General features: G+C 50.7%; 3 protein-coding genes across 3 annotated transcripts in view; 1 reads left to right on the forward strand and 2 right to left on the reverse strand.

Annotated features, from left to right (window-relative positions):
- Positions 1–348: 348 nt before the first annotated feature.
- Positions 349–4,578, reverse strand: TMPRSS12 (transmembrane serine protease 12). Its single transcript, XM_031609828.2, has 5 exons — positions 4,316–4,578; positions 3,703–3,901; positions 2,816–3,087; positions 1,993–2,135; positions 349–1,200 (listed from the first exon to the last, which is right to left on the reverse strand). Exons 1-5 carry the CDS (start codon positions 4,416–4,418, stop codon positions 961–963), a joined length of 957 nt encoding a protein of 318 aa, XP_031465688.2. The 5' UTR covers positions 4,419–4,578; the 3' UTR covers positions 349–960.
- A 509-nt stretch (positions 4,579–5,087) lies between these two features.
- TMT1A (thiol methyltransferase 1A) lies at positions 5,088–6,867 on the reverse strand. The gene is made up of 2 exons (XM_031609833.2): positions 6,209–6,867; positions 5,088–5,459 (listed from the first exon to the last, which is right to left on the reverse strand). Exons 1-2 carry the CDS (start codon positions 6,707–6,709, stop codon positions 5,223–5,225), a joined length of 738 nt encoding a protein of 245 aa, XP_031465693.1. The 5' UTR covers positions 6,710–6,867; the 3' UTR covers positions 5,088–5,222.
- A 5,402-nt stretch (positions 6,868–12,269) lies between these two features.
- Positions 12,270–12,431, forward strand: part of SCN8A (sodium voltage-gated channel alpha subunit 8) — a 50,434-nt gene continuing 50,272 nt past the window's right edge. Inside the window, exon 1 of the mRNA XM_090128228.1 lies at positions 12,270–12,397. The gene's annotated coding sequence lies outside the window, so the exon portion shown is untranslated. The remainder of the gene's footprint in view (positions 12,398–12,431) is intronic.

Consider the following 12,431-nt stretch of genomic DNA (forward strand, 5'->3'; position numbering starts at 1 on the left):
CACGTGTGTCCTCCCAGCACTCACAGTGCTGCGCTGTTGTGCAATCCTTAGTGGAGAGCACTTTTGGTCTTTCTGCAGGTATTTGTTTCAGTTCAGCCTCTGGTAACTGAAACCATTGTGTGTTCTGCTGACGTTCACCCAGCAGAGGGAGCATCTGTGCCATCCACAGAGCCGTGGTGGGATTCCATAGTCCCTGTTTCTGACAGCTGGAAAAGCATAGAAGTAGGGTAGGGAAGAACATTTCCAGCTGGTGCAGTTCCTGTACTCATTTTCATTATTAGGGTCGAGGTCATTACCATTTCTTCTCCTGTTGGTAGTAAAGCAGAAAGCAGAAAAGATGGTAATACACTGCACACATTTGGGAGCACTGGTGTTTTTAATGTTAGATTTCACACTTTTAGGATTGCTCTCACCAAGCTAACACTCTCACATTTACAGTCTCCATGCAGGTCCATGGGAGAAGCTTTTCACAAGAGAAAGCCACCGATTTATCTCAAGGAAATTGTGTTTTGTTGTAAGAATGCCAAGATGTTCAGTGAGACACACTGCAGCATTCCTTGAAGTGAGTTTAAGTAGAACACAGTGCATAAAGTGGTGAGATGTTAATTCACTGCTTCCTTCTGACAAACACAATTGATAATCACGTTATCATCGCTGTGTTATCATTGTGACATACACTAATGAGTTTTAATGTAATGAATTCATGTAACCTCAGAAAAGATGGGAGGTTATCACAGTTTGAAACCTCACATCCTTAAAAAATACTGCTGGATGTGCGTATGAACTATTTATTACCCTGCTGTAGTTCCTACATTTACAAGAAATGACTCAACTCCAGATTTTTTTAAAGTCTTGTTTACACATGCAGATTGGATGCACACAATACGTCCTATTGCTCCAAGACCTGTTGTGGAACATGAGCTGAACGGACCAGCCGAGCTGTGCTGTGCTGATGCTGCTTTAGGAAGTGTGCAGGAGCACCATCCCTATGGCAGTCAGGGGAAGGGCAGTGCTGGCAGGAGCTGTGGCTGTGCTGCTCAGCAGAAGTTGGGATTTGATCCACCTTCTGTATGGAGCCAATCGGACGTAGATCCCAGGGAATCTGGGATGGCCGCAGCCGAGCCCGAAGCTGGTGATCCCCATCACGTAGTATTTGTTGTCTGTGGGGTGGTGGCACGCCAAAGGCCCTCCACTGTCTCCCTATAAATAAACAATAACAGAAATTAGTGACTATATTCCTCTCCAGGAAACGATTTAGAAGCACCGGTAATGAATCCACTTATTTTAATGAGTTACTGGAAGCAGCATGGAGCTGTGTAGGGTCAGAAATACTCTCTGACTTTGCATTCTGAGTCCTGTCCACACAGCTTTGTGCAGAGGACACATTCTGACAATGTATGTCTGCAATAACCAGGAAACACAACGATGAAAACACAGCCTGAATCTGTGCCAAATCACTTGCTTAGAGAAAAAGAGCTGAGGGAAGCAGGAAGTCTATCAGACTAATGACACACTTAGGAATGCATTGTTTTTTAATTATAAATGGCTCCGCATCCCAGCTGATGCCTCAATTTTAGCACAGGGCTCCTGACCTGAGAACTGTTGCTTCTGAGAGAGAGATACTGAGTGCTCAGCATTTAAATGCAGCTCTTGCTGCTGAGCGCCCGGTGCTGGTGTTGCCTTTTCAAAAGCACAAAACCACGCAGGATGCATCGTGGTGCACACACTGCGTGCATACACTGTGTGTGCACACGTGTTTCAGCAGTGCATGATCTCTGTGACACCTGCATACCACGATGGTGTTCGTCCTGTTAGCTCAGCTGAGCTCTTTGTGCTTCTGAGATGTGGGGTTTCACCTCTCTTTCTATTTGTGATGCCTCTTTCCCAGTCGGATCTATTTTCATTCCAGCATTTGTGCCATTTTAATTAACGATGCTATGAACAGTGGTCACCAGGATGCCCTCCATGTTTTTTATGGGGGGAGGATTTTACCTGGCACGAATCAACGCCTCCTGATGGAGAGCCAGCACAGATCATGTTGGCATTGATCAGACCTCCATATGCATCAGAGCCGTTACAGACATGAGAAGGAATGATTTCCACTTCAGCCTCTTGCAGCACAGACGAAGTTTTGCCTTTAGTGGAAGACAGCAGATAGAAAAGTCAGGCATTGCTGCTGCTGTGTGTAGCAGTTCTTGCTGTGGTGTCCTTTTCCTGTTTTGTCAACTTAAAGGTATCTGTGTACGTGCTCAGATGTGTGTTAGCATAGAGGTCTGCCTTCCCATGGCACAGCGTGGCTCGTTAGCCTTGCTGGAAATGCCACAGGTGCTGTACTCACCATGACACAGCCTTCAGCTCTCCTCCAAACCCCCTCTGTGCACGGTGCCAGCTGGGGTTGCATCACCTGCTCTCATTGTGGTGAAATGGAATTTGAGGGAGAGCAGCCACTCCTGAAACCAAGTGGGACCTCTGAGCTGAGAGGGCACTTTGTGAGAGCTGTTATTTTTCGAGATAAAAGCTCTTTGAGAGGAGCTCTTTTAGAAGAGCTCTTAAGCGTATCGTGACCCTGAAAGCTGTGTTTCTTTTCCTTTATTTGCATTATCCTCAGCAGGAAGGCCACGCATGGATGCCTTCAGTTGCACCTGGGCAACCTTAATCTGCTTTCAATGGCAAAAGCACTGAGAGCAGATCGTCAGCTGCAAAAGGATGAAATGATGCTATGGGGTGAGAGCACAACCCGAGCAAACACAGAGAACCCAAAGGACTGAAACCTCACATCAGCACCGGAGCTGATGGCGTATCAACAAACGTTTACCTTTTTCTGCTATGCGTCCCCAGCCGCTGATAAAGCACCTTGGCTCGTTGTTGGGGTACAGCTGAGGGTGTGCAGGGGGTAAGCAGATGGGTTGGATGTAATCGCTGTAGTGCACAGCAGAATGAAGTTTAAACAACGCGATGTCGTTTTCAAACGTCTCTCTGTTGAATTCGGGGTGCACGGAGATGTGGGTGATGCTTCTTTTTGCTGCATGTTTGCTGTGTTTCCAAAGGCTATTTGTGCCCAGCACAGCTCTCCAATAATACGGGTCCCTAAGGGAGAACGCAGTCAGCATGAGCTTGCAAAAACTTCTGTGTAGATTTTGCAACTGTGTTAACAACTACGGTGTTGGGACGGCCAAAATGCAGCTTTGGGCGCAGTTAAAAAGCCTCTTCTGAAAAGGTTTGTGCCCATGTTGTCAAGGAAAAGGAGTTGTGTCGAATTTGTTGCTTGTTAAGCAGGAAAAAAGAAATGGGAATGGAATGGGGGGAACACAATGGAGCACTACAGAGTTGTTGTGTTTCTCAGCTGAGTATTGCAACATTTTCTTTTTGCGGTGAGCTTTGCTTGTTTAGAAAGGGTGGTAAAGCTTTGCTTTGCTTATTTAGAAAGGTCTGTTGAAAAACCAAAAGCTCATGGGGAAAAAAAAGATAGGCAAAGCAAAAAGAAAGCCCCCAGCCCAACAGAGATGTAACCTGGGCCCAAAAGGACTGAGCCGAGCAGCGCGTTCAGTGCCACCCGTGGGGCTGCAGATGGGTTCTGCATCAGCAGAGCTCTGCCCACCCCACGTCCCGTTCATTGGCACTTTGTTTAAAGGCTCCCACAGTAACGATCTGCACATCTGCTACACCTTCCCTATACATACACAAAAAGCAGCTGATACCCACATCCGCCCCGTCGTGCAGTGACCGGCGGTGAGCACCGAGTTCTCACTGACCAAAGCTCCGCCGCACACGTGGGCAAATTCCACCCCCACCAGGTGAACCTGGAGGCTGACGGCCCACGGGCACGCTCCCAATGGGACGTCGTGGCCGCCCACAATCCTGGATCCCGAGCTGCCATCCATGAGCGGCCGCCGTCCGCACTCTGCAGAACAGAACGAAGTTGGTTGTGGGGCTCGAATGCAGCCTTTGGTGCATTGGCTGCAGTGTTTGCTGGCGGTGCTGGTGGTGTTTTTTCCATCTGCTGTGTTACTTGCTGTGTGTTTTTTTTTTAATGTTTGGAGTTGGAGTGCTGATTCTGGAGAGAAAATGTGGGTGTTTCATTCCACATGAAGCGCATTTTACCCGGTTGCAGGCGTATTTCTTGCCTTCAGGTTCACTGTGCACATCAGTGACGGTGTCCCAGCCACTGCAGCTTTGTGAATTCATCAGGTTTGGGGACAAAGTTTTTACGTGGAGTTTTGTGTGGAAGCTGCACAGCAATCAGCCCAGCCCCAACTCCCACCACCTCCCACTGCTCCCCCAAACCGCCCGTTGGCCACCTCCATCCCATCAATACCAACAAAGACCTCCACGGACATCCACGGTGCCACCACAGCGGGCATGGTGCTGGCCAGGATCCACAACAGCAGCACGGAGGAGGTGGGCAGCTGGGGCTGCATCCTCCTTCAGGGGCACAAGATGGCTGCAGGGCCACCAACGGCCACCAACAGCTTCTGATGACCACTAATGGGGCTGAGGCACCCATAGGGCACCTTAAAGAAATCCCTGAGTGTGTTAAGCACAAGGCTTTTAATGCTTTGCTGGCGAGCTGCGTTATAACTGAGGGCCACACAAGGGCAGGCAGGCAGCCAAGCAGTGAGAGTGGCGATGGGTGTTGGGTGTTACCCTCCCAGCATTCTTTCTTTGCAAATAAATAACTCTCTGTTGAGCAAAGATTGTGTGTCAGAGGTTCTGCGTTGGTCTGATAAGGCCAGAGAGCCTTCAAAGTGCAGGGAGAAGGACGTGAATGCCAGTGCTGCTCTCAGCATGGGCCTGGGACCTCAGTGGGGAGCGGGGGGCACTTCCAGGTGCAGATGGAGGGGGTTCATGTCTTTGTTTTGTCTGTCAAGCTTTGCTGTTCTGCTTTTTTGGTGGTGTGGGGGTCCCACCATGCCCACGTATTTGGGGACAGTATTGTTGGTAGGTGGGTCATTGGACCAGGTACCTTAGAGGTGTTTTCCAAACTTAATGATTCTGTTGGCTCTATATACGGTTCCAAAGCCTTTATTGCACACCCAGCAAAGCGCTTTTAATTTAAAAATATTCACAAAACTGACCTTCCTCCTCCATTTCACATCCAAATCAAACATTTATTACCGTTTTCAACCACGCTGCCTACATTCATTGGCCAGGATTAGTCGATGCTCTTTGTGCCCTTTGATCATGCCCAGCAGTTGTGGAGGTGAGCAGCACGAAGCTCCACGTCATTTCACGCCGTACCCAATGATGTGCGGCTTAATGGGAGTCCAGGGCAACGGCACGCTGATGTGCTGCAGTTTCAGCTCCGAGAAATTGGCCTCTTCCAGATCCTTCCATATCTCCCTGGTCAGGCAGCAGCCATCAAACACGAGTTTCCACGTCGGGTAGCAAACCTGCTGCCAGAACAGCTTCCAGCTGGAAGGGTTCGCGGCCACGTGCTCCAAGAAATAAAAAACGCCTCCCTGGGGGTGGAACACAGCTCAGTGCCATAGGAACACACACTGCCCTCCCGCTGCTCGGTGCCCATCACCCCCACCTCCCTCACCCCACTGCATTCTCCCTCCCCTCTCTTTGCTTTTCTGATGTTGATTGGAATTAATATCAGCACAGACTTGAAGTGCATATTTCAGAAGCGTGCAGGATGCCCCTATTTGGTCCCTCCTTGATTGCAGCAATAGTTTGTTGCCTTCTTGTTTGCACTACAGTTGCTAACGTGCTGTTTTGTTTCAGTGCAGACTGAGAGGAATGTGAAAGCCCCAATAAAACTCATTGGATTTTTGCAGCCCAGGGTATTGGCTTGGAAATAGCATTTTAATGGCTGACGTCCTACTGCAAAACAAAACAAAAACAGAACAACAACAACAACAAAAAACCCCAACAAAATCAAAACATTAACCCAGCTTTCCCTTTTTATTTTTATTTTTTGACCGTATGTTTCCATTGCTTTGCACCACCCAGCAGTGCCGAGTGCCTCTAACTCTTATCTTATAATCCGGGTCTGGATTGTAGCCTCAAAAACTTCTTTTTTTTCCTTTCTTTTTCCTCTTTTTCCTTCCTTTTCCTTTTTCCTTTTTTCCTTTTCCCTTTCCTTTTCCCTTTCTTTTTCCCTTTTCCTCTTTTTCCCTTTTCCCCTCTTTTTTCTCCCCTTGTGCTCTGCTTCTGCAATAGCTGCTTACAGCAATAACCTAAAACTTCTCCTCCAAGCACTCACCGGTCTGAGCACGCGCTGCACTTCCTTCAGGGTTTTGCTCACACTCTGCACTGAGCAGAGGACCAAAGTGCAGACAACAGCATCCACGGAGCCATTGGGCACCTGGTGCAGGTCCTCCCCGGCCGCCGTGAGGAAGCGCTCGTAGTGGATGTGCTGATTCTTGCTCATGCTCCTGGAAAGGCCCTGCTGGAAGTTGGGGTTCACATCACTGCAGGTGACTCTGCAGCCCGGAGGGTAGAACTGGAAGTTGGCTCCGCATCCTGTGCCGATCTCCAGCAGCTTCAGCTCTCCTGACGGCCCGGCGAAGTCGGGCAGATTTCGGAATAATTCCTGCTTCTGCTTCTTGGTTTTCCTGTTGTGGATCACAGTCAGCTTCTCTAAGAAGAAAGGGAAAAAGATCTTCTTGCAGAACGGCTCCCATATGCCCAGGAAGGACAGCAGGTAGATGGGCATGGCCAGCAGCGCCAGGCAGGCGCGGAGGAAGAGGATGGTGAGCTCCATCGCGGGCAGGGAATCCAAATGAAGCAAATCTGGTTCTGCTGCCTGTCGCAGCCCCGCAGGCTCAGGCAGAGCTGCACTGAAACGTTCCCAGCTCGCTGCCTTGTGGGCCCAGCAGCGAATTTGAAGTCCTCTCACACACAGGGAAGGGAAAACCAGAACTGTGTAACCAAAGTTACAGCCCAGCTCCGGAGCTGCCAGCAGTGTTAAGTAACCCCGGCCAGTTGGGCAGCACAACCTCGTGCTTCAGTGCTGGCAAAGTGTCAGCAAGTGCCCAAATGTGGAGTTTGCAGTTTCAGGTTACATCTCTCAAAGCAGAACAGTGCTGTGTTTGTGAGCACAAGGAAGTCGGGTTGAGTTCTGGGTTTGTTGTAGATGTTTAATCGGGAGTTTGATGAATACTGCAGCTGAAGCACACTTATTTGTCGTTTCCTGCCCCATTGCAGATGGGATCAACCCGTCTGCTGCCTGAACTGGGCTCTCACAACAGCAGTTTTCAGTATTTGGGCACCAAAAATTCTTCACAGCACAAACAGGGGCTCCTTTGCAGGGAATGATTTTGCTTTTCTTGTTACCTTTGATGGGAATCATGGACCAGAGAGGAAACAACTTATTAAGTCATTAATCACTGCACAAAGTGTGCAGCTCGGTTTTATTGGCTTTATCAGCTCCAGTCAACAGCTAATAACCTATTTGATTCTAATTGCATTCTGTCAAACTTCTCCAGTTGCAATCAGCAGCACTGGGTGCAGTGTGGATTAACTGCTGGCTTTTAATTGCTTTGTTTCGGGTGACCCAACTGTAGGGAAAGGACCGCAGCTCCCGAATTCCATCCGTTCCATTGCAAACCACGAGAGAGAACTTTGTTTTTGTGCCGGCAGCCCTGCTGTCCGATGAGTTCCCTCCTCCCTCTAGTGGCAATAAAGCAAAACCCAAATCCAGCACACGGCGGTGCATCGTCAGAGTGCTTTATGAATAACCTCTGTTGTTATACCTTCACACCTCGCGGTACCCGAGCAATGGGAAGTCCTTTGGGTGTATGTTCTGTGTAGACTGATTGAGTCAACCAACACCAATCTTCTCCCAAAGTAAGGGGAAGTCCATCTTTCTGGCTGCGTAGGTCTCTGGTTTGGGTTCCATCTGAGCTGACAGCACTGGCATCATATGGCAGGTGAGAACCAGGCAGAGAACTGCTGTGGTTCCCCAGATAAACTGAATTCCCACCAGGGAGGACTTGTGCTGCCATTGGGGAATGAATGGGAAGACAGAAATCAAAATACTTGCACTGATGCTCTATCTATTATGTATGGGAACATCAAAGGTTGGGTGTTACTCTCTGCCATTAGGAAATCATTAGCTCTCTGCACTTGCTTGTATGTATTTCCTGTTCCCTTTCTTCCATCTCTCCCTTCTTATCTCCCTAGGGTGCACAATCCTCCTTTATTTAAGATGTTTTCTCTCTTCTTTCCTGGTTTTTGTGCAACAGCTCTAAGAGCTCTACCCAGAAAGCCAGTCCCACAGAAGGAGAGCATTATTTGCTCTGAATGAGCTGTGGATGCTCCCTCCGGTTTCCACGCTTCTGTTCTGCAACTCAACCTCCTTTCCTAGAAGCCACACATGCAAGGTTTGTATTTGCTTTGGGCTTTGTCATCTCTATGGCTGCCTCCCGTTTGGTTTTCACTGAAGGAGGTGGCTATTATGGGATGACTACAAGTTTACTGGGCCTGCAGATTGTCTTAGGTTGTCGAACAGGACTCGATTCTGCTTGTAGGCTTTGTGGTTGTAGGTTGGTGCAACCCTTGCCATGATATACAGGAAAACCATCCTACAGAAGGAGTCCCATAGGGCCACATGTGGGGCGGGATGAGGAGCTGCATGCAGCTCTGGAGGAGGGCACTGAGCACCATCCATACGGAGCTGTGCATGCAGTGTGTGTGCAAGGAGCCGCACGTGCAATGAGAGTGCACTGAGCTCTGCATGCAGCGGGTCTGCACTGAGCTCTGCATGCAGCAGGTTTGCACTGAGCTGTGCATGCATTGGGTTTGCACTGAGCACTGCATGCAGCGGGTCTGCACTGAGCTCTGCATGCAGCAGGTTTGCACTGAGCTGTGCATGCATTGGGTTTGCACTGAGCACTGCATGCATTGGGTTTGCACTGAGCTCTGCATGCAGCAGGTGTGCATGGAGCCCTGGAGCTGTTTCCTGGTGCCAGATTCCCCCTGAACCGGATGTGTCTGTCTGTCTGGCCACACTCCAGAATCTGTCTTAAAGCAACAGAGCTGCAGTCTTACAAAACTGCCTGAAAGGGGCCGGGAAAGCAAACCCTGCTGAGCATTCCTGCTTCCCACAGCCAACATTGGAGGTGTAACTGTGAACGTCCAAGTCTCCTGGAATGCTTTCCCTGCATATTAAGGACCACAATGAAAGGCAGAAAGCACAGATCTGCTCTGAGCTTGGTCAGGGGAAGCAACCGCCCCAACCCTCACGTGTGCTTTGCCTGCCAGCTCTGTGCACTGCTGTCTCATGGTGCTCTCTGACAGCAGCAAACCCCAGAGCTTGCAGGTTTTGGATATTGGCTCATCTCACTAAGAGGACTGCATGCTTGTGCAACACCAGGATTGCACTCACGGTGCAGCGCATCCTCCTCGATCATTGCAATCTCTTTGGCTGTCTGCATCTAACAAGCTGTTCAAATGATAGTCATCCGAACTACCAAACTTTGTTCAGCTGCTCCAAGCAGTGGTCAGCTGGGCACAGCCACACCACGTGCTTTGCAGGGCTATCTCTGTGACACATCCTTATCCACAGCTTAGGAACGGAGCGTGCATTTCAGAGGTCACTGCACAAAAAGGGAAGGGAGAAGTGAGGCTGTAGTGATGAAATAAAGAAAAGAGGATCTTTATCAAGCATGCATTGATTTGCACCGAACAGCCACGTGCTGCTTAAAAGAGTCAGCACAGTGCCAGGTGGCAACTGCTCAGATTGGGAATTACAGTTATCCTGGTGGCGTTGCATGAGTTTGGGTGGTTTTGTTCTCTCTGAACCCAAGGGAGGGTTTTATGTCTGTTGTTTGCTTTACTGGCCTGATGACAGGCAAGCAACATCATTCGTGGAGTTGTTATGGGTATCTGCCTCTCAAGGCAGCAGTATTTTGGGAATACTTCTGAACTCTGTGTGTTCCCTTTCAGCCTGGATTGGGCCAACGCTCTGGGTAGAGCTGATGGTCGATCAGAGCTGGGCAGACCTGATGGGCAGAGCCAGCAGAAGGATGAGCAGAGCACTGCTCAGTAACTGCACAGAGTTGAGCTGAACCTCCTGCCCTGGACCCAGGGGGGTCTGTAAGAGGCTCTGCTGGGACCCCCTGTGTCAGTCAGGAGCTTCTTTCATTGTTTTTGTGATCACTGATCACCCTCTGAAGGCTCTGCCCTATATATTCCTTATAGAGGCATGCTTAAGGACGTCTCACACAAAGTGCAATTACACCCCTGGGGCTCCAGAACGTCCTCAAAGAAAGTATTTCTGGTGGCCCCATGTGCCTGCTGTACCCCACCTGGGGGCACTGATCCCAGCTCCACGTCTGGGAGATGCTCTCTTCTTTCGGAGCCATTTGTCATCAGCAGATTGTTTTATCCCTCGTTTCCTCAGTTTTATTTCCACTTATTTGGCATCTGTTTGGGAATTCAGACCCTGAGGGAGAACCTCAGCACTGCAAGGAGGTGCGGTTGGAACCAAAACTGTCCCGAAATCGGCAGCTCTGCGCAAACACAGATTGGATGTGTGTGTTGTGATGCGTTATGGATGGGGAGACGGACATTTATGGGGCTGTGCCTGCCCTGATGTCACACTGGGGCGGTCCCATAAAAGCCAGCGATGTGAAGTGAGGGCAGATTCAGCTCCCATGTGGTAACAAAGTGAGATGAATGCGTCCTGCAGCGCGGTGCTGCGTCCTGTTGCCTTGTCAGCTCAGTTCACTGCTCAGAGGGCAGAGATTTACAGTTTTATGGAGAGGACACTTCCACAAGGTGGATTTCTCCTAAAGCAGCAGCCCGACCCGGCGCTTCAGGCTGTGCTTTTTGCAATGCAGATGCAATCCTATGGAGAACAAGAACGACGTAGTGATAAAAACTGATCCCAAAATTCCATTCGTAGGTACCCATGGTTGTTGGTCAACCGACTGAGCCTTCCCTTGGCCATTGCTTGGTGGTTGTACTGGGAAGCCACGCAGTGGGAGCAGCGAGCTGGCCACTGAAGCAAGCAGCATTAACATGCAGTACATCACAGTGCAAACACAGGGGGTTTTCAGTGGAAACTCCATCTTCCCCCAGGTCTGCTAACAGAGACTGGGAAGAGCAAATGGAATTTTAGGTGCCACATTCTGCACACAGCTCTCTCTGCAGGTTTTGTGCCTCCAAAATCATCTGTCTTCCAATAGTTTGACTGATCGAAGATATTTCTCCCCTAAAACTGTGCTCTGATTACACCAACACGTTTCTTCCCAAAGTGACAGCGAGCAAATCCACTCCTGTGCTGAGCGTGTGTTGCAGCAACAAAGAGGAGCAGAGGTGTCCGGCCCTCAACCAGCATCAACAGCTTCAGCTTTGATTGCTTCCATTGCCTTTCCTCATTTCTCTTTTTGTTTTCCTCCAAACAATAGATTTTGCTCTTTCTGCCGCTTCAGAGCTCTCTTCACATCCCAGCTCTGCCCAGTGCTGCCCATAGCAGCAGTCCCCTCTTAACCCAATGGATCCCAAACAACTCCAGCCCTGGAGCCAGCTTCCATTCGTGCACCTTCAAGCAGGGGATGGCTGTGCAGGTCCAGGGCTGAGGTCATGGAGCAGTTCTTGTTGACACATCAGTGATGGGCACGGCTGCCTGAGGTCCTCAAGATCTGCCTTATCATGAAGGTGTTGGTTGGTTGGTTGGTTGGATGGACGGTGCAAAGTTTTCCTCTTCCTCTCGTTGCCACCACCTTTCACCCATCGAACTCCATCCTGCGATGGGAGGGACACCCATGGGTGCCGAACCCAACGCCGCACACGGCACACTTTGCTGCTGGACTTTTTGCACTTATTTCTCAGTAGTTCCGCACGGAGGGCGGGTCAGCTCGAAGCCGAACATTGGGCTGAACAAAGCCCAGCTGCAGCACGAACAGCGGCCGCGTTCCATTCGTCCCCAGCGGCGTTCGGGGCCGGTTGGGTTCTCGTACATTTGGGGTTATTTTCCACCGGAACAGCGACGACGCGGAGCGACTCCGACAGTCCCAGCGCGGGGAGCGATGCCGAGCGCCGTTCCTTGGCCGAAAGGGAGGCCGGCTTCCAAACTCCGCGCACCAACCGCTCTCTTCCAGCACCGCACCCCGCGGTAAGCACCTCCCGGTCCCCCCCCGGAGCCTCCTCCCTGCAGCGGGGAGCCTGGAAGAGGAGGAGGAGGAAGAGGAGAAGGAGGCGGAGGTGGGGGGGGGGGGGGGAAAGGAAGGAAGCTCGGAAGCTCGGAAGCTCCCGGGCGGACTCCGGGATTTTTGCCACGCTCCCTCCGCGGCCGTCGCCGCTGCAAAGAGCCGAGCGCGCATCGCCGGGGGGGGGGGGGGGGGGCAGCGCACCAAGATGGCGACAACCGCAGTTCCTCCTGCAGCTCCCCCACCTCCGCAGTCCAGCAACGCCTTGCGGGAGACGTGCTAGCGCGGCGGCCGCAGTAAGTGACAGCCCGGGGCGGGGGGAGGTGAGGG

This window comes from Phasianus colchicus, chromosome 33, assembly GCF_987193195.1.
Source record: "Phasianus colchicus chromosome 33, bPhaCol1.hap1.1, whole genome shotgun sequence".
NCBI lineage: Eukaryota > Metazoa > Chordata > Aves > Galliformes > Phasianidae > Phasianus > Phasianus colchicus.

Coding starts and splice junctions, on each gene's coding strand:
- TMPRSS12 (XM_031609828.2), bottom strand. CDS start 4,418: ATGCAGCCCCAGCTGCCCACCTCCTCCGTGCTGCTGTTGTGGATCCTG. Junction 3,088..3,702: donor CACTGCACGACGGGGCGGAT/GTGGGTATCAGC, acceptor GTTCTCCCTTAG/GGACCCGTATTATTGGAGAG. Junction 1,201..1,992: donor GAGGCGTTGATTCGTGCCAG/GTAAAATCCTCC, acceptor GTTTATTTATAG/GGAGACAGTGGAGGGCCTTT.
- TMT1A (XM_031609833.2), bottom strand. CDS start 6,709: ATGGAGCTCACCATCCTCTTCCTCCGCGCCTGCCTGGCGCTGCTGGCC. Junction 5,460..6,208: donor TGCAGCGCGTGCTCAGACCG/GTGAGTGCTTGG, acceptor TTCCACCCCCAG/GGAGGCGTTTTTTATTTCTT.